General features: G+C 46.9%; 1 protein-coding gene across 1 annotated transcript in view; it reads left to right on the top strand.

The window, feature by feature from the left end:
• Positions 1-1,034: 1,034 nt before the first annotated feature.
• LOC308326001 (uncharacterized protein) overlaps positions 1,035-24,903 on the top strand; it is a gene marked incomplete at both ends in the record, with an annotated part of 57,527 nt that continues 33,658 nt past the window's right edge. Inside the window, 8 exons of the mRNA XM_080778808.1 lie at positions 1,035-1,081; positions 5,488-6,400; positions 6,545-6,766; positions 8,258-8,484; positions 9,444-9,830; positions 11,000-11,082; positions 12,935-13,101; positions 13,186-13,282. Of these exons, the coding sequence (XP_080634934.1) occupies positions 1,035-1,081; positions 5,488-6,400; positions 6,545-6,766; positions 8,258-8,484; positions 9,444-9,830; positions 11,000-11,082; positions 12,935-13,101; positions 13,186-13,282 (2,143 nt within the window). The remainder of the gene's footprint in view (positions 1,082-5,487; positions 6,401-6,544; positions 6,767-8,257; positions 8,485-9,443; positions 9,831-10,999; positions 11,083-12,934; positions 13,102-13,185; positions 13,283-24,903) is intronic.

A 24,903-nucleotide genomic window follows, 5' to 3' on the forward strand; every position in this document is an offset into this window, starting at 1 on the left:
TTATATTTTACTCATGATCAGAGCTTCCGTTGCTCCAGACTGTACGACGGAAGCATTTATATTTTACTCATGATCAGAGCTTCCGTTGCTCCAGACTGTACGACCGAAGCATTTATATTTTACTCATGATCGGAGCTTCCGTTGCTCCAGACTGTACGACGGAAGCATTTATATTTGACTCATGATCAGAGCTTCCGTTGCTCCAGACTGTACGACGGAAGCATTTATATTAGACTCATGATCAGAGCTGCCGTTGCTCCAGACTGTACGACGGAAGCATTTATATTTTACTCATGATCAGAGCTGCCGTTGCTCCAGACTGTACGACGGAAGCGTTTATATTTTACTCGTGATCAGAGCTGCCGTTGCTCCAGACTGTACGACGGAAGCGTTTATATTTTACTCGTGATCAGAGCTTCCGTTGCTCCAGACTGTACGACGGAAGCGTTTATATTTTACTCATGATCGGAGCTTCCGTTCCGTCAGAATTTAAGGAAGTTGAGTAAATTGGAGAAACCGAGAGACGTGGGAGCTTTAGAAGCTGAATATAACACTTATGTTGAAGAGGAATTGAAGCTGAATACCCAAAGAAGGGATGTGGAACCAGCAAATAATAAAAATAATAAACGGAGTGGCACTCCATGTGATCAAGGCACCTCGCAGTTCGCCAATCCTTCCTTCCACTGAGAACAAACAAGAGATGACCTGACGCTGAATAAACTTCCAGCACCAGAGCCAGTCAAGAGGCTATACTTCTCAAAGGAGAGCATTGACTTGCCACCGGCATAATACTCGAGAATACATCCCAAATGGAGGAAAACAGTATTCCCACTATAGAGAAACAGCGACGCGCTGGACTCACCTTCTTCTCAGTATGTCTGAGGAGATGCCTGATCTGTTGGACTGTCCTGTATATACAGTAGGACTCCTAATTGGCTATGATTGTGCGCACTGAAACCAAGAATAATAGTAATAGATGGGGAAGATTATAAGCCATACGCGGTGAAGACTGACCTAGGCTGGAGTGTGGTCGGATGCTCAACGGGTGCACGCTCAAAACATGGAACCCTGAAGAGGCCAAGTACGGTACAGTACAGTACGGTACAGTGATGGCCAAAAGGAAGGCTGAGTGTGGCACTGACGGCCGAGCTACACCAGGCTTTTCTCTCGCGCGATTACTCTAAACGTGCGTAAGCCAAATGTCCTGGCTACATCGATCTGTCAGACGCGCGGGAGGTTTGTGCGGGACCTTCCGGGAGGATATATAGATACGCACGTAAAAAAATTAGAACCGATCCTATTTTTTTAGAGCACGCGTAGGATGGCCCGCGGTATCCGTGCGTCTGGTGTAGCTGGTATCATTGACATATATTGGTCCTGTCCAAACGCACTGTACGCTCGCAGTAAATGCGCGCAGTAAACGCATACGCACGCGCGCACAATTGCCTGGTGTAGCTTGGCCGAGAGAGCTCGGTACCACCACAAGAGGAGGAAACTAGGAAGAAGCTGAAAAAAGAAGGAAAAGATATTAAGCATCCAAGAACTCCACTGAAGTAGGAGGACGGGAGAAGAACGTCGTCATCATTTCTGATGTGTATCCACAGCCTGGACAGCTAGAGGATGCCAGACTGTCAGGAAGGAACAAAGAAAAGGAAGAGAAAAAGGAGGAAAGGAAAGAAAACTTAGGAAAGAAGTGTCTGACAAAAACTTAAGCCTCCAATTCAAATAATGCAAACCTAGAGTTGCTATTTAACCCATTCTGACCTGAGATCAGATTAAAAAAATGTCTGTTTGAAAATGACAGTTTTCTGAAAAAGCCATGTTTCTATGTCAGTCGTTCTTCGATTAAAAAAAAATAGCAGACCCTACAAGCTCGTAGCTTGTAGGGTCTGCTAATTTTTCAATAGCTAAAGCATAACGTAATGCTAACACCAAAAGGGGTTCCCGCCTAGAATGGGTTAAGAATACAAACAAAAAGGGGAACAAAAGGTATTATTGTTTTGGTTGGTTTCAAAGGTCAATAATATAAAATAAATGATGCGACACTTATTGGGTTCAATTAATAAGAAAAATACAGATTTCTACAGCCTATAAATAGTTCATCAAAGCAGTAATAAATCACTGTATTTTGGGGGCAGTCAGTGTAGCTGTCCCTCCCAGCGATGGGTATTTTTGTAATATTCTATTATTATTATTGCTTACCTTTCTGAAAATGGATAATAATATGTGAACATTGTATGTATGTTTATTTGGGTACATATTTAGGGTGACCAGATGTCCCTCTTTGCGTGGGACAGTCCCTCATTTCCAAGACTTTTCAGGCGTCCCACAAATTGAGACCCCTGTCTGTCCCACATTGTGACTGACAGGCAGTGTCCAAATGCCCCTAATAGTTAAGTCCCCCAATAGTTGGCCTTCTGTTGTAAATAATAATAATAATAAACTTTATTTGTATAGCACCTTTCATACATAAATGCAGCTCAAAGTGCTTCACTGGGCAAAAATAGAATACAATAAAACACAAGTAGTTAAAATGATAAAACAATGGCAAAGCTCTCTCATTGTCTCTTCGTGCAAGATGTGTTTTTAAGCCTGTTAAAATAGCATAAAAATATAGCATGATTTTTAAAACAAAATGTAAAACACCAGAGGAGTTTATAAATTATAGCTAATATAGGCCTATGGTTTGAATATGACATCAAGGCATTTAATTGCAACTCAAGTAGTAACTTACTAACCCCGTACCCCAGTATCGCTTGTGTGGGACAAGTGGGACACTAGCCTACTTCTGTCCCTCAAATGAACAGTTTGGACGCTGTATTTGTATGCTGTGTGTGTGGTGCCTGGTCATTTATTGCCGTTCATTATGACCTGGAAGGGCATGCATGCAGGAGCAGAGCCCTGTGATTAGAGTGAGGCAGCATTGATTCATTGCACCTGTGTGAGCCGAACTCAGTCACAACAAGCTGAGTTTCAGTGGTGCAATAAGGAGCTCTTCCCACGTCTAAAAAGAGTGTCCTTAAATAAAGAATATAAGAGAAGATAACGTCGTAGCTCTCCTACAATAATCTGCAGAAGGCGCACACGGTATGTCACATGTTGGTGTTTTCTTTGTTTGTAAACAGTGTGGTGTAAGTCTGTCGATCGTTTCATTGTTTGTTTACGTATAATACGGACGTCATGATTGACTGACAACAAGGACATTCATATTTCATGTTTAATTCATTGTGTTTAAAAATAATATTGTTATGTTTTGTGTTGCAGTTTTTCACGTTGTCTTGGGGAAATAAACAACCTTGAGATATCAGTTGGGAGCGTTTGTTGTTCTGCTGGATAGGAGGAGCGGTTATAATTTACAAAGACTATATTTAATATGCGTTGATTAGGTGGTCGTTCAGTTGATCATTCAGTTACCCCCCCCCCCCCCCTCCCCTCCATCCCCGATAGGGGGGGATCATGGAGGGGGGGTACGGGACGTCACATGCAATTTTTGCAAAGAAGAATCCATTGGATGAGAGAGACACACACACACACACACACGTCGGAGAGAGAGAGAGAGAGAGAGAGAGAGCGAGAGAGGATGCGGTGACCGAGAGGATCGCTTCTTCTACAGTCTCCACACACACATCTTAGCATCTCTCACACACACACACACACAACACACACACACACACACACATGGATGGAAGGATGAACGCACGCGCATCACGGCCACGCTACGGGTTCTCCAGACTAGCCTATCGGCTGCTATAGAGAGAGGCTAGCAGATCTGATCACATCCATACATACACGTTCATTCCGCGCACGGTCACGTAACGTACGTGCACCCTGCACGCACGCACACACTCCCTGTATTCCACGTACGGCACGCGGCCTGAAGGAGGATCATGGATTAATTTAACAACACGTTGTTTTTGTTTTTTTTGCAGGAGGCAGCGTGCGTGTGTTTCTCCTCCTGCGTGCGCGCGACATTAGTGCGTGTTTTGCATCGCATGCATGCTAGTGTCGCTGACTGACTGCATCCATCCAGCTGATGGCTGCAGGCTGACACACACACACACACACACACGCGCTGCGTGTGAACGGATTTCCTGCTCGGAAGGCTTTTCATTATCCTTTTAATTGTTATTTATATGAAGGCTTTGATTATCATTTTGTTTTCTTAATTTCTGAACCTGTTTTTGCTGTTCATCTTTTTTTTTTTACCTCTACGTGATCAACCGCTGCTCTCTCTCTCTCTCTCTCTCTGTCTCTCTCTCTCTCTCTCTCTCTCTCTCTCTGTCTCTCTCTCTCTCTCTCTCTCTCTCTCTCTCTCTCTCTCTCTCTCTCTCTCTCTCTCTCTCTCTCTCTCTCTCTCTTCCCCCTGGTTTGATGATATTCCGTTTGATATTCATGAGGCATAGAGCTAATAGCCTCCACACACACACACACACACACACACACACACACACACACACACACACACACACACACACACACACACACACAGACGGAAGGATGTGATGGAAGCACGCAGACCTCAGTCCAGCATGTAGCCTACACAACTGGACATGAACGCCACGGTGAATGGAGTGGACGGACGGACGGACGGACGGACGGACAGCTAAATAGTCTTCGTCAGCGTCGACAACAATAATTAATAAAGGTAAGAAAGGGTTGAATTTGGGTAGCTGAGCAAATAGCCTGTATACATAAATGAATAAGTCACGTCGGTAGAGCCTCATTCACTTTATATGTTCAGAGAGAGAGAGAGAGAGAGAGAATGCATGGACCAAGCACCCTCTTTTTAATAGACCCTGTTGCATAATTCCAGCCAGTCTGTCTGGCTCAATGTTATGCTAACCCTATAAACTACTTTGCCTTTTTTTCATAATTTGTATTATTATTATTTTTTATTTATTTTTCTACTATTTTAAAAACATTTTTGAATAGTTAAAATAGCCAATCTACAATTAGTCGTACAGATCTACAAGCCCACAATGTGTCGTAGATCTACAAGCCCACAATGTGTCGTAGATCTACAAGCCCACAATGCGTCGTAGATCGGCTAGTTAAACTATTTAAAAAACGGGCAAAGTATAGTTTAGGGACAACAAGGTGTTAATAGCACCTTGGGCTAAAGTTTTCAGTAAAGCAATATTTGTCCTGCTGCCTCCTGCATTATATGTGCTAATTCAAAACAGGTGGTACGCAGACACACAGGGCAGTTGAGTGATATATAACGAGCGCTTCCAAACTCCAGCACTTATAATAAAAATAATCACCTGCAAGGACACAAAGTAGCTCATAATAACATACAGTCTACAGTGCGGATTTCAAGCTTTCCGTAACAGCTGCAATGTTGAGTTTAACGTTTAATACTATTAGAGAGGACTTTTCTGTTTGGATGAATGGGCTGCCAATGCCAGACAGAACAGCGGCCCCTCAATTCACACGGGTGTGATTTCTTAATACACTCTCCTTTTCTCTCTCCCTCCCTCCATCCAGCTTCTCTTCCTTCCTGCTTTTTTTTGGCCAAGATGGCGGCTCGTCCTCACCGTCATGCCGCGGCGGTCTCCTCCGGGGGAGGGTCTTCTGTCCGCGGGCGCTCCTCTATCGGCGAGGAGCTGTAGCTGTACCTGTCGTGCTGCCTCTGACGCCACCGCCAGCCATGGGCGAGCTACCCAAACGCACCACCACCACCTACCTCATCTCCCTCACCCTGGTGAAGGTGGAGGCACTGTCCTCTGACGAGGGGGAGGAGGGGGAGGAGGAGGGGGGGCCCCCTAACCCCACCCCCAACGACGTTAGCAGCGCTCTCCTGGGGAGAGAGGAGGAGGAGGAGGAAGAGGAGGGACGGGGTCCTGAGAAACATGAGCATGAGTTCAATGGGAGGGCGGACGAAATGGTGGAAATAATACCTGAAATACCTGCTCCACCAATCGCCTCCTCCGCACGCTTTGGGGAGGAGGTGATTGGTGGAGCCACACACGTTGCTGAGGAGGTGATTGGTGGAGCTACACGCGTTGCTGAGGAGGTGATTGGTGGAGCTACATGTGTCGCTGAGGACGTGATTGGTGGAGCCACACACGTTGCTGAGGAGGTGATTGGTGGAGCTACACGCGTTGCTGAGGAGGTGATTGGTGGAGCCACACACAGGGAGGAGGTGATTGGTGGAGCAACGCGCGTCGGGGAGGAGACCTCGGGAGGAGACCCCGCCCCCACGGCGCAGAAGGAGCGTCATGGCGGCGGCGGCGGCCCCGCCCGGGAGGACGAGACGAGGCCGACCAATCACGGCAGAGCCTCCAAAGACGCAGTGATTATCCGCACGAGTAGAAAAAAGGGCTCTTTCGTCGCCCCGCCTCCTCCTCCTCCTCCTCCCGCCGTCGTCATCAAAGACCCGATGAGAGCATCGTCTTCTGTGGCGGGGGCCTCCCCCTCCCCCTCCCCCTCCTCCTCCTCTGAGGGAGGAGGAGGAGGGGGGGAGGGGGGCGGGGTACGCAGGGGGGACAGGGAGGGGGGCGTAGCCCACCGGGCGCCGTCGGACGTAACGCCGCGGCCTCAGACGGAGCTCTACGGCGGGAACGTCCCGCTGGCGGCTCCCACGCCGCTGCTGTCCCTGAAGGGGCTGAACGGAGGAGGAGGAGGCGGGGGCGGGGGGGTGGGGGGGCGGCGCTCACGCTGCAGCCTGCCCGCCTCCATGACGCCACCGGATGGTGCCGCGGAGACCAACGCCAGCCGCTCACAGCGCTGCAGCCTGCCGGTCTCCATCGTGGCATCGTCACAGGTACAGTAGACATACTAGACACCGCCCGATAATAGAGAGTCGCAGTCCCGCCCCCCCTCGAGAGACCCGGAAAAGAAATCGCCGTTCATTTTCCTTCATAGGCATTTCTTTTTCTTTTAGATATAATTTTTATCCCACGATTTTGTAACCCATTTTTCACCCCTGTGTCAATCATCTACTGTGATCCTGGGCTCTACACACCCTCCGCCAACCTGGGGAGAGCAACGGACTTAACTCATGCTTCCTTCATGCCCGAGTGTCCAAGTTGCTCCTTTACACCTGACAGGGGGGAGTTTCCCTGGTTGGACGTAGCGCGTGGAGGCTCATAGGCATTTCTTAAAGTATTTATTTAAAGACGGTTACGCCGCGGTTACAAAGCCAACTCGGATCGTGACAAATCATGACAATGAACACAATGTTTTTGGGCCGATCAAATCATTAGAAAGAAGAAAATAAAGGCAACACTATTTGTTTTGTTTTTCTTCTTATAAGTTATTTGATCGGCCCCAAAACATTGTGTTCATTGTCATGATTTGTCACGATCCGAGTTGGCTTTGTCCGCGGCGTCACCGTCTTTAAATAAATACTTTAAGAAATGCCTATGAGGGAAAAATGCATTGGGATTCATTTCCTGGGCCACTCGTCGTTCTGAAAGGGGGAGGGACTGCGACGCTCTACACTCGTTACCAATAAGACGCCTTGATATAGGGCGATGTGCGACCGAACGTGTCGGCACCGTCGTAGAAGGTTCATTGTTATATCGTCTCATATAAGCCGGGAGTGCACATGAATATTTTGGGCTAAATGATGGTTTTGTCCTGGTAAAGAAAACACTCGCGATAATCGTATGGTGAAATGTCGTACTGTACAGTCACTGTACACCCTACTGTACACCGGGAGGAAGTAGATTTTTGTGGAGCTGCAAATTCAGCGCCACCGTTTTACTGCCGAACAACGATAATTTAACCCTCTCTCTGCTGGATGAAACAGTCCCGTAAAGAGTCATTCTCTCTCTCTCTAGGTCGTCCTCAGACGAGCCCTCCATCGTCGTCTCCAGTCATCTCGGTTCTCCATACATCCGGCCAGTTCGTTGGTACTTTGCACTCCTGCATCGCTCTTGAGTATATCCACGTATGTTAGCACGGGGCGTCCTCGTGATCGATGGCCGTGTGTTGGTTCCCAGAGCACCAGTTTGCTGGCTGGCAGTTCTTGATGTCTTTGGCAGTGTCCTGCTAGTCTCATTCTCCTGGCTGCTATTTTCTGGCTCACCCTCGGTAGTCCCTCATACAGAGTCATGTTAGTGACATTCTGTACGCTCTTATTATAAGATAAATATTTATTATTCCACTCTAAACACACTGATTGGTGACTGGTGGTCCCCGGAGCCTCCTGTTAAGGTCTTCAAGGTGTTTTTGTTGACCAATGAGGAGATCCTGTACTAACCCATGACCCATGTCCCCTCCCTAACCCATGTCCCCTCCCCAACCCCAGGACCCCTCCTCCTCCGTGGACCCGAGCCCCGGCCGGTCGCGCTGCAGTCTGCCGGTCTCCATCCCATCCCTGCAGCGGCCCGACCTCCTGATGAGGTCATCGTCACACCACACCCACAGCGGGGGAGGGGGAGGGGGCGGGGACCTCCCCATGAGGTCATCGTCGCACCACGCCGCCCACAGCGGGGGAGGGGGCGGCGGGGACGCCACGGTGTGCTGGTGGGACAGGTGAGGCTCTCTCTGTCACAATTGTTATTATGATATAATTATTCTCTAAATCGCATCTAATTTAGGTTGGGTCCCACGGACCCTGCACGGTTCTGGACAACCGTGGGTCCGACCCGACTCGACAGCGGGCACGCAAGGAACACATAGGCATTTCTTAAATTAATTTATTTAAAGACCTTTTAAGCGTCGTACGAAACCAACTCTTGTCGTGACAAATCATGACAACACACACAATATTTTGGACCAAACAAAGAATTACAAAGAAGAAAAACAACAAAAAAAAGTGTTGCAACCTGCCGTTTTTTTTTCTACTTTCGAATTCTTTGTTTGGCCCGAAGAATTGTGTTTGTTGTCATGATTTGTCACGACAAGAGTTGGCTTCGTACGACGCTTAAAAGGTCTTTAAATTAAAAAAAATAAGAAATGCCTATTGGAAAAATGCATTGGGATTAATTTCCTGGGCCACTCGTTGTTCTGAAAGGGGGAGGGACTGCGACGCTCTAGTCTATACCTTTGCAACAACTCCATTAATGTCAAGTATTTCCTACAGCTTTAAAGGAGAATTCCATGCTAGAATGCTTTCTTATCTTTCTTACCTTTCTTTGTAAGTGTTGTGTTATTTTGTGCAAAAACTCCTTATTGGCTATTTTCCCTACCATAAGCCCTCAATGAATTGCATTGAATTGAATGGGAATTGAATGGGGCTATGGGGTGTTGTGCTAGTTCGCTTATTTCCATCGAAAGAAGTAGTAAAGTGTTGCCGCTTGGGATATTATTTACATTATGAAGAGAGGATATATACAAAGAAATTATAATTTTGAGCGATGGAAATAAGCGAATTAGCTATAACACCCCATAGCCCCATTCAATTCCTTGAAGTGCCTTTTAGTATGGAATTCTCCTTTAAGTCCAATGAATCTGAACTAACCCTTTAAATGTTGTAATCAATGGTGACACAGTCCTCGGGACAGGAGAGACCCCAGCGGTCAGGGACCCCCGCCCACCAAGACGTTGGACCATCAGAGGGACAGGGACCCCCACCACCAGCGCACCACTGGGGACCACCAGTCATCTCCCACAGTGACCTCTGGGACCCCGGGAGGGTACAGAGGAATGGGGGACCACCAGTCATCTCCCACAGTGACCTCTGGGACCCCGGGAGGGTACAGAGGAATGGGGGACCACCAGTCATCTCCCACAGTGACCTCTGGGACCCTGGGAGGGCCCTACAGAGGCTCCGGGGACCACCAGTCATCTCCCACAGTGACCTCTGGGACCCTGGGAGGGCCCTACAGAGGCTCCGGGGACCACCAGTCATCTCCCACAGTGACTGGGGGTCCTTACAGGTAGGGATGAAGCTCGATACCCGATACCCGCAAATAAAAAAAACATTAACAAGCTTATCGAGTACTGTACGGTTTTACTAAATTACACCTCAACTTTAGCAACTCCTTCCGCAAAGGGGTTATCGACGGGTGAGACAGTGACTTACTCGAGCATATTTGAAACACATTTATTAAACTCACACGTTAGTTTCAGCTAGTGGCTAGTTTCTGCTAGGTAATCGACAGCTCCACAACACCCATCAACAACAATGTCCATCGTCCTTCTGAACCGCAGCCAGTCCTCGCATGCGCATGTGAGCCTATCTTTGCGCGTGACCACTACTGCCGACAGATGTCACTCTTAAACCACTCAATACAAAATAAAAAAGGAAATAGAAAGCATAGCAAGAAAATGTTTATATTAAAAATGGGACAAGTACCCGGTATCGATAAGCTTTGGGCTTATCCAGTACCCGGTATCAATAAGCTTTGGGCTTATCCAGTACCCGGTATCAATAAGCTTTGGGCTTATCCAGTACCCGGTATCAATAAGCTTTGGGCTTATCCAGTACCCGGTATCAATACGCTTTGGGCTTATCCAGTACCCGGTATCAATAAGCTTTGGGCTTATCCAGTACCCGGTATCAATAAGCTTCCAACACTTTTAGTGCTGGAAGTGCATCAAAATAGGAGCTCTGGGGTGCCGGAGTTGTCTGAGCGCTTTTACTCTGAAAGCCATGAACCGGAAACACTTTCCTGAAAAAGTTGACTTGACAAATTGACCTAAACATCACGATCATTTAAATTTATACGATATATGATCCAAAAAGCGTTCATATTTTGCGGGAGAGACGGATGAGGAGCAGAAATGAAGCGCCAGCATATCGATCCATTCATCACCACGGAGAGCGCCCTGGATTAGGAGATACGAGTCATTCTTTCCGCCGCGCTAACATGGGAGTCAATGACAAGCTAATAGTTGCACAGAGCGTTAGCATACGGCAAGAGAAAAGCGAAATGCCAAAAAAAATAAATAGGAATAATTCTGAATATTCTTATCTCGCCCCGTATCTTTGAGGGTGCGCTAGGACGGCCACACACGTCCAAGGCACCTCTCGGTTCCAATCCTTATGACGGTCTGAGGCGTCCTATGTAAAGATTGTGTTAACGAGGTCCTTCCCTCCTTCCAGGGCGTCCTGGGCAGACAGCGACGGGGGTCGGGGGACCCTCATCAGACCCGGACCTCACTCCATCAGCACCGGAGGGTTTACAGGTACAGACTAATGTTAATGATTATAATTATCATATTATTCATATTTATTTACAGGTACAAACTAACGTTAATGATTATAATTATCATATTATTCATATTTATTTACAGGTACAAACTAACGTTAATGATTATAATTGTCAAATTATTCATAATTATTTACAGGTTAAAAAAAATACGTTATTAATTATTATAGCTTTGGATTTTCATTAGTTTGTTTGTCATTTTCAACGTTTTTTTAAATTGTAATATGGGGTATTTGTCAGGGGGGGGGGTGAGATCAAAAAGCTCTGATAAATAGCATTCAAGGCCAGGCCAGGCTGAGCGGGCAAGTGCCAGGCCTGGGTTTAGGGTTAGGGTTATGGTTTAGGGTTTAGGGTTATGGTTTAGGGTTTAGGGTTCAGGCCTGGGTTTAGGGTTAGGGTTATTGTTTAGGGTTTAGGCCTGGGTTTAGGGTTAGGGTTATTGTTTAGGGTTTAGGCCTGGGTTTAGGGTTAGGGTTATTGTTTAGGGTTTAGGCCTGGGGTTAGGGTTATTGTTTAGGGTTTAGGCCTGGGTTTAGGGTTAGGGTTATTGTTTAGGGTTTAGGCCTGGGTTTAGGGTTAGGGTTATTGTTTAGGGTTTAGGCCTGGGTTTAGGGTTAGGGTTATTGTTTAGGGTTTAGGCCTGGGTTTAGGGTTAGGGTTATTGTTTAGGGTTTAGGCCTGGGTTTAGGGTTAGGGTTATTGTTTAGGGTTTAGGCCTGGGTTTAGGGTTAGGGTTATTGTTTAGGGTTTAGGCCTGGGTTTAGGGTTAGGGTTATTGTTTAGGGTTTAGGCCTGGGTTTAGGGTTAGGGTTATTGTTTAGGGTTTAGGCCTGGGTTTAGGGTTAGGGTTATTGTTTAGGGTTTAGGCCTGGGTTTAGGGTTAGGGTTATTGTTTAGGGTTTAGGCCTGGGTTTAGGTTTAGGGTTATTGTTTAGGGTTTAGGCCTGGGTTTAGGGTTAGGGTTATTGTTTAGGGTTTAGGCCTGGGTTTAGGGTTAGGGTTATTGTTTAGGGTTTAGGCCTGGGTTTAGGGTTAGGGTTATTGTTTAGGGTTTAGGCCTGGGTTTAGGGTTAGGGTTATTGTTTAGGGTTTAGGCCTGCAGGGTTTCAAGCTGTGTGGGGTTCAGTTACAGTTATCGTTCTACTGCAAAGCCTTATTTCTCACTGCATGGAAAGAACTCACTCAGTGCCACATGATGCCTTTGGACGCCTCCCCTTTAAAAGGCAACTATGGGCACTAGATTTGCCCGTGAACCTCAAGTTTAGCAGCATATACTTAAGCAATAAGCCACGAGAGGTCTCAGGTTACCGGGTATTTTACACTGGCGGGGGGCGTAGGCAGACCCGACGCGCAGCGGAGGGTCTTCTACCTCCCAGACAACCTAATAAAACTATTAAATTCACAAAAGTATCTACGCTTTGCGCCACCAGAGCGAGCGAGCGAGCCAGAGCCACAACACTTCCTTGTTTTGCTCTGCAAGTAGCCTATATGTGACGGAAGAATAGCGCTTGATGTCTTTACGGGGCTGCCTGGAGCCACACATTCACAGTCATATGAGCCGGGCGGTGCTTTATAGACGCCCCGCACGGCATGTGTTTGTAAAGCAATCAAGCGCTCCCCTTCCCCAGTTCAGCCACAAGGCTGCAGGATGATACAAAGTGATTGAAGGAGTGGGTTATCGGTGGAATTTACACCGGTCACATGACGGTAACCAGCCAATTAGAATGAAGTATTGGGACTACCCGTTTTAGAAACATCCGTATTCCATGCTTTTTGCGCAGTGTCTCTAACGCTGTTATTGTGACTAAACCCCCCGGGGGGCGCTGCAGGCATGCTGACGCGGGACGGAGCTGCAGGGGACAAGATGAAGACCACGGTGTCCCAGCAGCCTGCCGTCCTCCTCCAGACCACCGCCATCAGACCTCCGGTGAAGAAAGGCCAGAGCCTGACGCTGGACACCAGCGAGCTGCCCGCCGGCCCCGGCCTCTCCCCCGCGGTGGGAGGAGGAGGAGGAGGAGGGGGAGGGGGAGGAGGAGGAGGAACGGTCCAGAGAGCCACGCCGCACCGTGGCGACCGCAAGATGCTGAAGTTCATCAGCGGCATCTTCACCAAGAGCACCGTGGTGCCTCCGACGTACGGTGGGGCGGCAACGGAGCGACGGTCCTCCGAGGAGGAAGGTGAGTCCTTTTGAAGGCACGCATGCACCGTACGCACGCACACACACACACACACACCGCACGCACACACACGCACCGTACGACCTTATTGTATGCTGGTACACCATATCTCCTTCCTGAAGGTAGCAGCCTATATTCTCCATACAACACATGCTTAGTATTAGAGGTGATATTCCTTGCTAACCTTAGGATGCTGTTATCATACAGTATGTGGATGTATAAAGTTTCTGAAGTTGTTGTCCAACAATCTTTGAACAATAAATGTTCAGTTGTTGCAGAAGTTGTGACTTTAGGGCTGCAGACAGACATCCATACCAGGTGGTACTACAGTACTGATTAATAACAGTAGTATACAGTACAGTACTACAGTACTGAAGAACACTCATAATAACAGAAGTGAAAAACAAAAGGAGAATCCGTCTACTAGCACCGAAGGATCTTAGGCGGCGAAGGAAGTAGATTATTTGCTTTGTTTTCTTACACACTGAATCAATCTGATCTTTCCATGACAAAAGATGGTCTATTACTACTCCTGGGTATTTGTACGAACATACCTGGTTGATCGGTTCCCCATGAATAGTAATGGGGGATCTGTGTATCTCTGGTGGTGTACCAAAAACAATCTCTTCTGTCTTTTTTGTGTTAATGATGAGAGCGTTGTTATCACTCCATTCAACCACCTTATTTACTCTGTGTTGGTGCAGTCCAGGATCACTGGAACTATCTAGGAGAGAGATCAAGACTGTATCATCTGAGTATTTTAGAATGTATTGGTCTGGTGTGTCAGTGCGACATTCAGACAGGCATTCCTCAATACGACAGCTGTCAGTATAGAGGGTGAAAAGTACAGCTGAGCTCTGCACACAACCCTGGGGAGCACCAACATTAGTAGTTAATGCTGATGAGAGGGTTGTGTTCACTTTCACCCTCTGTACTCTGTTAGTAAGAAAAGAAGCATACCAGTGAATTAAGTATGGATTCAGTTCCAACTGTACCATTTTTGACACTAGTATATCAGACTGTATTGTGTTGAAAGCTGAAGGAAAGTCTAAGAATAGCACTCTCGCATGATTCTTATTTGACTTATCTAGGTGTTTTGTAATTAAGTGGACCAGTGTGACAACCGCATCCTCTGTACCGCAACCCTTTTTGTAGGCAAACTGACTGGGGTCGAATTTGTCTTTGGTTAAACTGACAAGATGTTGTAACAGTATTCTTTCAAGTGATTTCATAATCACTGAAGTGAGAGCTATGGGTCTATAATCCTTATGTTCTTTTGGACATTGGACTTTGGGTAGTGGTTGGGATATTTATTAACAGTTTGCAGAATTACAGTACATTTCAAGCACAAACTCAATACAAAGACTGTTAACTGTGAGTGGACGACCCAATTAAGCCTTACACTTGTTTACAACAGGGTCCACATTGTTCAATTCATCAAAACATTTAGAGACAAACAAATAGACACTTCTATGTAGTTAAAGAACAGAACAGGAATTCATCATATAGGAAGCAAAAAGGGAAAAAATACATATACAGTGAGGGGGAAAGGGGGGTAAAAGAAAAAGGACAAAGTGTAGGGCGCCTGCACACAACACCATGCGTTGATGCCATGTGTGCATATGTGCAGGCACCCAACACCACGTCCATACAAAAACACAGTACAATGCAGATAAAAATTCAGCTTTTACAGAGGCCAGTTTCGAATTGCAGCCATCCGTAGGTGCCCTTTGAGAGCAGTTTTGAAGGAGTCAAGGGATTCACATGTCGTAATGACTGTTGGTAGGGCGTTCCACATTTTGGTGGCATAGGAGCGAAAATAATTTAGTCCCTTGTTTGTGCCGAATCTGGGTTGTACATGGTTTGTTGCACTCCCTCTGGTGTTGTGGGTGTGGACTTCGTTTACATTAAGGAAGTATTTAGACAGGTACATGGGTATCTTGGTGGTGTATCGAATCTTGTGGACCAGACCCATTGCAAGATGCTGTACTCTGTCGTCGACCCTAAGCCATTCCAGCCTGTCAAAGTGGGCAGGGGTGAGGTGGGTTCGGGGGGTGAGGCCAAGTAGGAGCCTGACCAGTTTGTTTTGGGAGGTCTGGAGCCTTGTTTTAAGGGCCTTTGAGGTGCTGTGGTACCAAGAGGTGGATGCATAGTCAAAGAAACCTTGTACGAGGGCTCCTGTTAAGGTCTTCAAGGTGTTTTTGTTGACCAGTGAGGAGATCCTGTAGAGGAATCTTGTTCTTTGATTGACTTTTTTGATTACGTTGGTGGCCATTTTATCACCGGAAAGATTGGCCTCCAGGATGGAACCTAGGTAGGTAATTTTATCCTTCCGTGTGATAATATCGTCACCCACTCTAACCAAGAAGCCATCTGCCTTGCTGAGATTACTATTAGATCCGAAGAGAATGGATTCAGTTTTCCCCAGGTGTAAGGATAGTTTGTTATCAGCGAGCCAGGTGCAGATTCTACCGAGTTCAGAGCTGAGGGTCTTTTCAACCTGCAGCTTGTTCCTGTCCGAGACCAGCAGTGCTGAGTCGTCTGCGAACAGGAACAAGTTGCGGTCACAAGCTGATGTCATGTCGTTTACATATATTAGGAACAGTAAAGGCCCTAGTATGCTTACTTGTGGGACGCCACAGCTCACTGGGAGGGGGGGGGCACAGTGTTCTGTTCACCTCCACCATCTGTTCTCTCCCCTCCAGGTAGGATTGCATCCAGCTCACTGATGTGCTATCAAAACCAATAGCTTTAAGCTTCTTGTCAAAAGTATTTTCCAGCATCCACCTGGTGTTTGATGTGGTCGCTCAAATAGAGGAGGCATGTGTCAGTGGAGTGGGATGTTCTGAAACCAAATTGGAACTCGTACAAAAATGTATTAGTGGCAAGATACTTTTCAACCTGTTCATAGACTATTTTTTCCATCACTTTCGAGATGGAGCTTAGAATAGAAATAGGGCGGTGGTTGCCGCCCTAGACTCGGAGTAGAGTCGCTACTTCTTCGCTCTGGAAAGGAGACGGCTTATGTGGTTTCTGGAATCTATTATTGCGCGACGACACACGGCCTTAGAATGAAGATGTGGCTCAAATATGGAGGGCTATATATCACTTCCGGGTCGGGCAGGAAGTATGGTCTCTTCTTCTGCGTTTTTCCGCACACTGGCCTGGCACTGGTCTCACCGTCCCGCCGATAGTAACAGGAGGGGATGTGTTATAATATCGTTGCTGTTGTGCAGAAACCTTTTATATTCTTCTATTGTTTCTTTTTTTTCCCACCTAAATGAACTTGATCACGCTTCAGCGTCACACCAAAACATCAATAGTATAGCAGATCTACAAGCTCAAAACGTGGCGCGAAGCGACGCGTTTTGAGCTTGTAGATCTGCTGTTTTTGACGTTGAATCCCGAACAGTAACAGTTTATGGACATTGATTGATTGAAGCATTTATTAACAGTTTGCAGAACGGGTTCATTTCACAATAAAAGCTCAACTCAATACAGAGACTATAGTTACTGTTGGACGACACACTGATAAACATTACACTGGTTTACTACAGGGTCCACCATGTTCAATTCATCACAACTCAATACAGAGACTGTTACTGAGGACGACACCCTGATGCAGCATTACACTGGTTTACTACACGTTACACGATGTTCAATTCATCACAACACTTCTATATACAGGCCGACACATATGAGGTTTCCACCCGACAGAGAACATATTATTGGATTAGTGACAGCCAGTGTTCTAGAGCGATGCTGCCATGAAGAACGTACAAATCACTCACAATGAGCATGGAAAACCCTGTTATTGTCCTAAACACATTTAGCAAAGGGATTTGTCTCGGCATTAGTGTCTTAATGTGTCTTCCCAACGCAGCAGGAAATACAGAAATGTTTAGTGTAAATCACAACCATATTGTCGTTGTGTGTCACACTCGGTTGTTTTAAACGAGTAGAATAGGTCTTTCCCACACATAGACATCAAAGGGGGCTTCAGCCCCTGCCCTTTACCCCGTCTGTAAAACAACTGCCCTTTACCCCGTCTGTAAAACAACTGCCCTTTTACCCCATCTGTTAAACAACTGCCCTTTTACCCGTCTGTAAAACAACTGCCCTTTTCCTCTCCTCTCCTCTCCTCTCCTCTCCTCTCCTCTCCTCTCCTCTCCTCTCCTCTCCTCTCCTCTCCTCTCCTCTCCTCTCCTCTCCAGAAACCAGTCTGTGTCTCATAGGAGGGCTGTGGGCAGTTCAGAAACCAGTCTGTGTCTCATAGGAGGGCTGTGGGCTGTTTAGAAACCGTCTTCCAGTGACATCATCATTATGGCAGATTCTTTTTTAAGATTTTCATTATCGTGAGAACGATGGCTTCCATTTTCCCATTGCAACTTTTCAGGACTCGAAAAGCCTACAGTTTCTATTAGCTTGTATTTCCCATCGATGACGTCACTGGAAGACGGTTTCTGAACTGCCCACAGCCCTCCTATGAGACACAGACCGAGTAGAAAAAGAATTGCGCCATTTTTTTCATGATTATTAGTGAGGACCTATTATATGAAGATAGGTTGAAAAGAGGTGAAGTGGTCCTTTAACGGTTTGAGTGAGACTGTGTTTGTTTGGCGAGGCTAATTGAGGTTCCTGTACCTCAAACGTGACGGGCATCTATTCAGGGAATGAAGACAGCTCGTCCATATTGTACTAATAATAAATTAGCTTCAGGAAAACCCGGGGCCCAAATTACAACTGTGTAATTTGTATACGTACGCACGCGGCATATCGATTCGTACTAATCAGGACGCGACCTCAGAGAGAGAGAGAGAGACAAAGTTGCTGCATGAATTCTACCCCAATCTACAGTTCAGTTTAGATGTTTGAGTGGTACAGCCTCCTCTCTGTTTAGATGTTTGAGTGGTACAGCCTCGTCCCTGTTTAGATGTTTGAGTGGTACAGCCTCCTCCCTGTGTTTAGATGTTTGAGTGGTACAGCCTCGTCTGTTTAGATGTTTGAGTGGTACAGCCTCCTCCCTGTTTAGATGTTTGAGTGGTACAGCCTCCTCCCTGTGTTTAGATGTTTGAGTGGTACAGCCTCGTCTGTTTAGATGTTTGAGTGGTACAGCCTCCTCCCTGTTTAGATGTTTGAGTGGTACAGCCTCCTCCCTGTGTTTAGATGTTTGAGTGGTACAGCCTCGTCTGTTTAGATGTTTGAGTGGTACAGCCTCGTCTCTGTTTAGATGTTTGAGTGGTACAGCCTCCTCCCTGTGTTTAGATGTTTGAGTGGTACAGCCTCCTCTCTGTTTAGATGTTTGAGTGGTACAGCCTCCTCCCTGTGTTTAGATGTTTGAGTGGTACAGCCTCGTCCCTGTGTTTAGATGTTTGAGTGGTACAGCCTCCTCCCTGTGTTTAGATGTTTGAGTGGTACAGCCTCCTCCCTGTTTAGATGTTTGAGTGGTACAGCCTCCTCCCTGTTTAGATGTTTGAGTGGTACAGCCTCCTCCCTGTGTTTAGATGTATGAGTGGTACAGCCTCCTCCCTGTGTTTAGATGTTTGAGTGGTACAGCCTCCTCTCTGTGTTTAGATGTTTGAGTGGTACAGCCTCCTCTCTGTGTTTAGATGTTTGAGTGGTACAGCCTCCTCTCTGTGTTTAGATGTTTGAGTGGTACAGCCTCCTCCCTGTGTTTAGATGTTTGAGTGGTACAGCCTCCTCCCTGTGTTTAGATGTTTGAGTGGTACAGCCTCCTCCCTGTGTTTAGATGTATGAGTGGTACAGCCTCCTCCCTGTGTTTAGATGTTTGAGTGGTACAGCCTCCTCTCTGTTTAGATGTTTGAGTGGTACAGCCTCCTCCCTGTTTTTAGATGTTTGAGTGGTACAGCCTCGTCTGTTTAGATGTTTGAGTGGTACAGCCTCGTCTGTTTAGATGTTTGAGTGGTACAGCCTCGTCTGTTTAGATGTTTGAGTGGTACAGCCTCCTCCCTGTGTTTAGATGTTTGAGTGGTACAGCCTCGTCCCTGTGTTTAGATGTTTGAGTGGTACAGCCTCCTCCCTGTGTTTAGATGTTTGAGTGGTACAGCCTCGTCCCTGTGTTTAGATGTTTGAGTGGTACAGCCTCCTCCCTGTGTTTAGATGTTTGAGTGGTAAAGCCTCCTCTCTGTTTAGATGTTTGAGTGGTACAGCCTCCTCCCTGTGTTTAGATGTTTGAGTGGTACAGCCTCCTCTCTGTTTAGATGTTTGAGTGGTACAGCCTCCTCCCTGTTTAGATGTTTGAGTGGTACAGCCTCCTCCCTGTGTTTAGATGTTTGAGTGGTACAGCCTCCTCCCTGTGTTTAGATGTTTGAGTGGTACAGCCTCCTCCCTGTTTAGATGTTTGAGTGGTACAGCCTCCTCCCTGTGTTTAGATGTTTGAGTGGTACAGCCTCCTCTCTGTTTAGATGTTTGAGTGGTACAGCCTCCTCCCTGTGTTTAGATGTTTGAGTGGTACAGCCTCGTAACTCTGTTTAGATGTTTGAGTGGTACAGCCTCCTCCCTGTGTTTAGATGTTTGAGTGGTACAGCCTCGTAACTCTGTTTAGATGTTTGAGTGGTACAGCCTCCTCCCTGTGTTTAGATGTTTGAGTGGTACAGCCTCGTCCCTGTGTTTAGATGTTTGAGTGGTACAGCCTCGTCCCTGTTTTTAGATGTTTGAGTGGTACAGCCTCCTCTCTGTTTAGATGTTTGAGTGGTACAGCCTCCTCTCTGTTTAGATGTTTGAGTGGTACAGCCTCCTCCCTGTGTTTAGATGTTTGAGTGGTACAGCCTCCTCTCTGTTTAGATGTTTGAGTGGTACAGCCTCGTCCCTGTGTTTAGATGTTTGAGTGGTACAGCCTCCTCCCTGTGTTTAGATGTTTGAGTGGTACAGCCTCGTCTGTTTAGATGTTTGAGTGGTACAGCCTCCTCCCTGTTTAGATGTTTGAGTGGTACAGCCTCGTCTGTTTAGATGTTTGAGTGGTACAGCCTCCTCCCTGTGTTTAGATGTTTGAGTGGTACAGCCTCGTACCTGCATGTTTTTCCTACCCGATGTCGCACCACCAGTGAGGGGTGGGGAGGGCGAGAGTGTTGTTTTTAATATTTCTATTTTAGGTTTTAGTCATATAGTCTTTTGAATTGAATACCTTCCAATTAGTTTTAGTCACCTGGAATTGTTTTTCGTGTTAGTCTAGTTTTAGGCTGACTAAAATCTTATGAAAATGTATCGCAAATGACTGATTCTACAAAATAGCAGATCTACAAGCTCTGCGCTGCGACACGCTGTGAAAACATATGAAAAGATACTCATGGGAGGGCTATGCTATACTTTACCAAACAATGTAGTATAATTTATACGTATAAGGTTTTGCACACTCAAATGACCCCCACATTGATTGATTGATTGAATACTTTATTAGGCAACATTCAAGATTCAAGATTGCTTTATTTTGTCATAATTTCCAACTGTAGCAGCAGAAAAAAACGAAATTACGTTTCTCCTAGTTAAAAGACAGCACAGGCTCGTACAATAATAAATTATCAGTGCAAGACATACTAAGTATAAATAAATAAGTCCTAAAAACTACAGGGATCCATGAAAAGGATTAATAGAATAAAAAACCATTTTAAACCATTTTAAAAACCATTTTAAAAAAACAGAACATGGATCACAGTTCATGTCCTATCTGCCAGGGAGGCTAGAGTTCACATAAATGCAAACAGCACAAAGTACAGTCAGGCATTTTTGTCCAAAAAAGGATTTCACCGAAGAAAGACCTTGCGGCCTTGTTTCCATTCGGGTCCTAGTATCCACTCACACATGACATGAATAATAAGTTAACATAGTAACAGTAAGTGATATAACAATAATAATTTAAGGCAACGTATACATTTCCTCTAAACATGAAATATACAGTATTCACAGGTTGGGGCCGAAGGTTAATCGGAAGGGGATTATTATTCGCACAAAGCGGCTGATGCGATCACCTCCTCTCCCTTTGACCTGCTGACAGGTGAATGTTTAGGCCTGTCTTGAAGGAAGCCAGTGATTTGTTTGTTTTGAGCGATGAGGGGAGGGCATTCCACACCTGGGTAGCAGTGCTTTGGAAGGTGAATTTGCCCATATTTGTTTTATAAATGGGTGGTACCAGATCGTTGCCTCGTTATGCTAACAGCTGTGACAGAGGAAGCATTGACTGACCACCACTTAGCGGAGGTGAAGTGACCTTAAAGTGGGCTCCCCGGTGGGCCTGTACTGATCAATATCAGGAAGTTAATTCACACCCTGCTGTTTATTATCGGATGTTTGTATCGATGCGAAGTCACTGTAAGCCAAGCGAGCTCACAGTTCACTGTATACTGTATGGGAGAGGATACTATATACTATATACTGTATGGGAGAGGATACTATATACTATATACTGTATACTGTATGGGTAATTCTGTCGTGGGGCAGCATGCAGTGGATCAGCGGTAAGAGTGGCCGCAAGAGTGGCCGCAAGAAGACTCGCCCCGTTTCTGTTTTCCTCCCCAGTGAGGGGTTGGTGGGAGAGGCTGGACAGCAGACGGCTGGACTTTGGATTTCTATAACTATAAACTTTCATGACAGCAGAACAGCCTATAATTACAAATATAATTTATGAAAAGCTACTACAGTGAAGTCTGTTCACAGAAGTCGTTGTAGGATAATGTGTGGGGATTATCTGACGAGGTACCATTTGAGTGTGCAAAACCTTACATTATACTAAATAATACTAAATTGTTTATAGGGTCAATATAAGTAAAAATAATATAGCCTTTCCACAGGAGTATCTTTTTATATTATTTCCAAAAAGAATACAAACAGCCAATAGCATATTATTACAAAGTTATCCCCCTCACTGGGGAAAATTCCGGGAGGAAATTGGGTTAAAGGCATTAAATCTATAAATTACACTTTCAAGCAGTCGCGACCCCCCCCCCCCCCCCCCACCGAGGGGAAATACAACTGAGATTTATGAGCATTGAAACATTAATTTTAATGGATTCTCAGAGGCTGTGGTTCTGGAACCTTTTTTTCAAGTCAAGGACCCTCAGAATGTATATTTGGCCGCTTGTTGTGTAATATTATCGGGCTACTGTCGTACAGCCAACGAACGCCGACCGAACCGCTTTGGTGTTTTATACGTTTTTAACCCTGCGATGTTTTGACCCAGCTTTTCACCCGGTGTCAACTGACTTAAAGGAGAATTCCATGCTAGAATGCTTTCTTATCTTTCTTACCTTTCTTTGTAGTCGTTACGTCCCCACCAAAGAGGTCCAGGTGTTTTTTTTTGTGCAAAAACTCCTTATTGGCTATTTTCCCCTACCATAAGCCCTCAATGAATTGCATTGCATTGAATGGGAATTGAATGGGGCTATGGGGTGTTATGCTAATTTGCTTATTTCCATCGAAAGAAGTAGTAAAGTGTGCCGCTTGGGATATTATTTACATTATGAAGAGAGGATATATACAAAGAAATTATAATTTTGAGCGATGGAAATAAGCGAATTAGCACAACACCCCATAGCCCCATTCAATTCCCATTCAATGCAATTCATTGAGGGCTTAGGGTACATGGGACACAGGGAGAACATGTGAGGGTACCTACCCTATAGGGAACACGGGGAGAACATGTGAGGGTACCTACCCTATAGGGGACACGGGGAGAACATGTGAGGGTACCTACCCTAGGGGACACGGGGATAACATGTGAGGGTACCACTACCTACCCTATAGGGGACACGGGGAGAACATGTGAGGGTACCTACCCTATAGGGGACACGGGGAGAACATGTGAGGGTACCTACCCTAGGGGACACGGGGATAACATGTGAGGGTACCACTACCTACCCTATAGGGGACACGGGGAGAACATGTGAGGGTACCTACCCTAGGGGGACACGGGGAGAACATGTGAGGGTATACCTAGGGGACACGGGGAGAACATGTGAGGGTACCTACCCTAGGGGACACGGGGAGAACATGTGAGGGTACCTACCCTATAGGGGACACGGGGAGAACATGTGAGGGTACCTACCCTAGGGGACACGGGGAGAACATGTGAGGGTACCTACCCTAGGGGACACGGGGAGAACATGTGAGGGTACCTACCCTAGGGGACACGGGGAGAACATGTGAGGGTACCTACCCTAGGGGGACACGGGGAGAACATGTGAGGGTTCCTACCCTAGGGGGACACGGGGAGAACATGTGAGGGTACCTACCCTATAGGGGACACGGGGAGAACATGTGAGGGTACCTACCCTAGGGGACACGGGGAGAACATGTGAGGGTATCTACCCTAGGGGACACAGGGATAACATGTGAGGGTACCTACCCTAGGGGGACACGGGGAGAACATGTGAGGGTACCTACCCTAGGGGACACAGGGAGAACATGTGAGGGTACTATACCCTAGGGGACACAGGGATAACATGTGAGGGTACCTACCCTATAGGGGACACAGGGATAACATGTGAGGGTACCTACCCTATATGGGACACAGGGATAACATGTGAGGGTACCTACCCTATAGGGGACACGGGGAGAACATGTGAGGGTACCTACCCTAGGGGACACGGGGAGAACATGTGAGGGTACCTACCCTATAGGGGACACGGGGAGAACATGTGAGGGTACCTACCCTAGGGGACACGGGGAGAACATGTGAGGGTACCTACCCTAGGGGGACACGGGGAGAACATGTGAGGGTACCTACCCTAGGGGGACACGGGGAGAACATGTGAGGGTACCTACCCTAGGGGGACACGGGGAGAACATGTGAGGGTACCTACCCTAGGGGACACGGGGAGAACATGTGAGGGTACCTACCCTATAGGGAACACGGGGAGAACATGTGAGGGTACCTACCCTAGGGGACACGGGGAGAACATGTGAGGGTACCTACCCTATGGGACACAGGGATAACATGTGAGGGTACCTACCCTAGGGGGACACGGGGAGAACATGTGAGGGTACATACCCTAGGGGGACACGGGGAGAACATGTGAGGGTACCTACCCTAGGGGACACAGGGATAACATGTGAGGGTACCTACCCTAGGGGGACACGGGGAGAACATGTGAGGGTACCTACCCTAGGGGACACGGGGAGAACATGTGAGGGTACCTACCCTAGGGGACACAGGGATAACATGTGAGGGTACCTACCCTAGGGGGACACGGGGAGAACATGTGAGGGTACCTACCCTAGGGGGACACGGGGAGAACATGTGAGGGTACCTACTCTAGGGAGACACGGGGAGAACATGTGAGGGTACCTACCCTAGGGGGACACGGGGAGAACATGTGAGGGTACCTACCCTAGGGGGACACGGGGAGAACATGTGAGGGTACCTACCCTAGGGGGACACGGGGAGAACATGTGAGGGTACCTACCCTAGGGGGACACGGGGAGAACATGTGAGGGTACCTACCCTAGGGGACACGGGGAGAACATGTGAGGGTACCTACCCTAGGGGACACGGGGAGAACATGTGAGGGTACCTACCCTAGGGGGACACGGGGAGAACATGTGAGGGTACCTACCCTATAGGGGACACGGGGAGAACATGTGAGGGTACCTACCCTATAGGGGACACG

The sequence above is a fragment of the Protomyctophum bolini genome (genome assembly GCF_963924005.1).
Source record: "Protomyctophum bolini genome assembly, chromosome: 2".
Taxonomy (NCBI): domain Eukaryota; kingdom Metazoa; phylum Chordata; class Actinopteri; order Myctophiformes; family Myctophidae; genus Protomyctophum; species Protomyctophum bolini.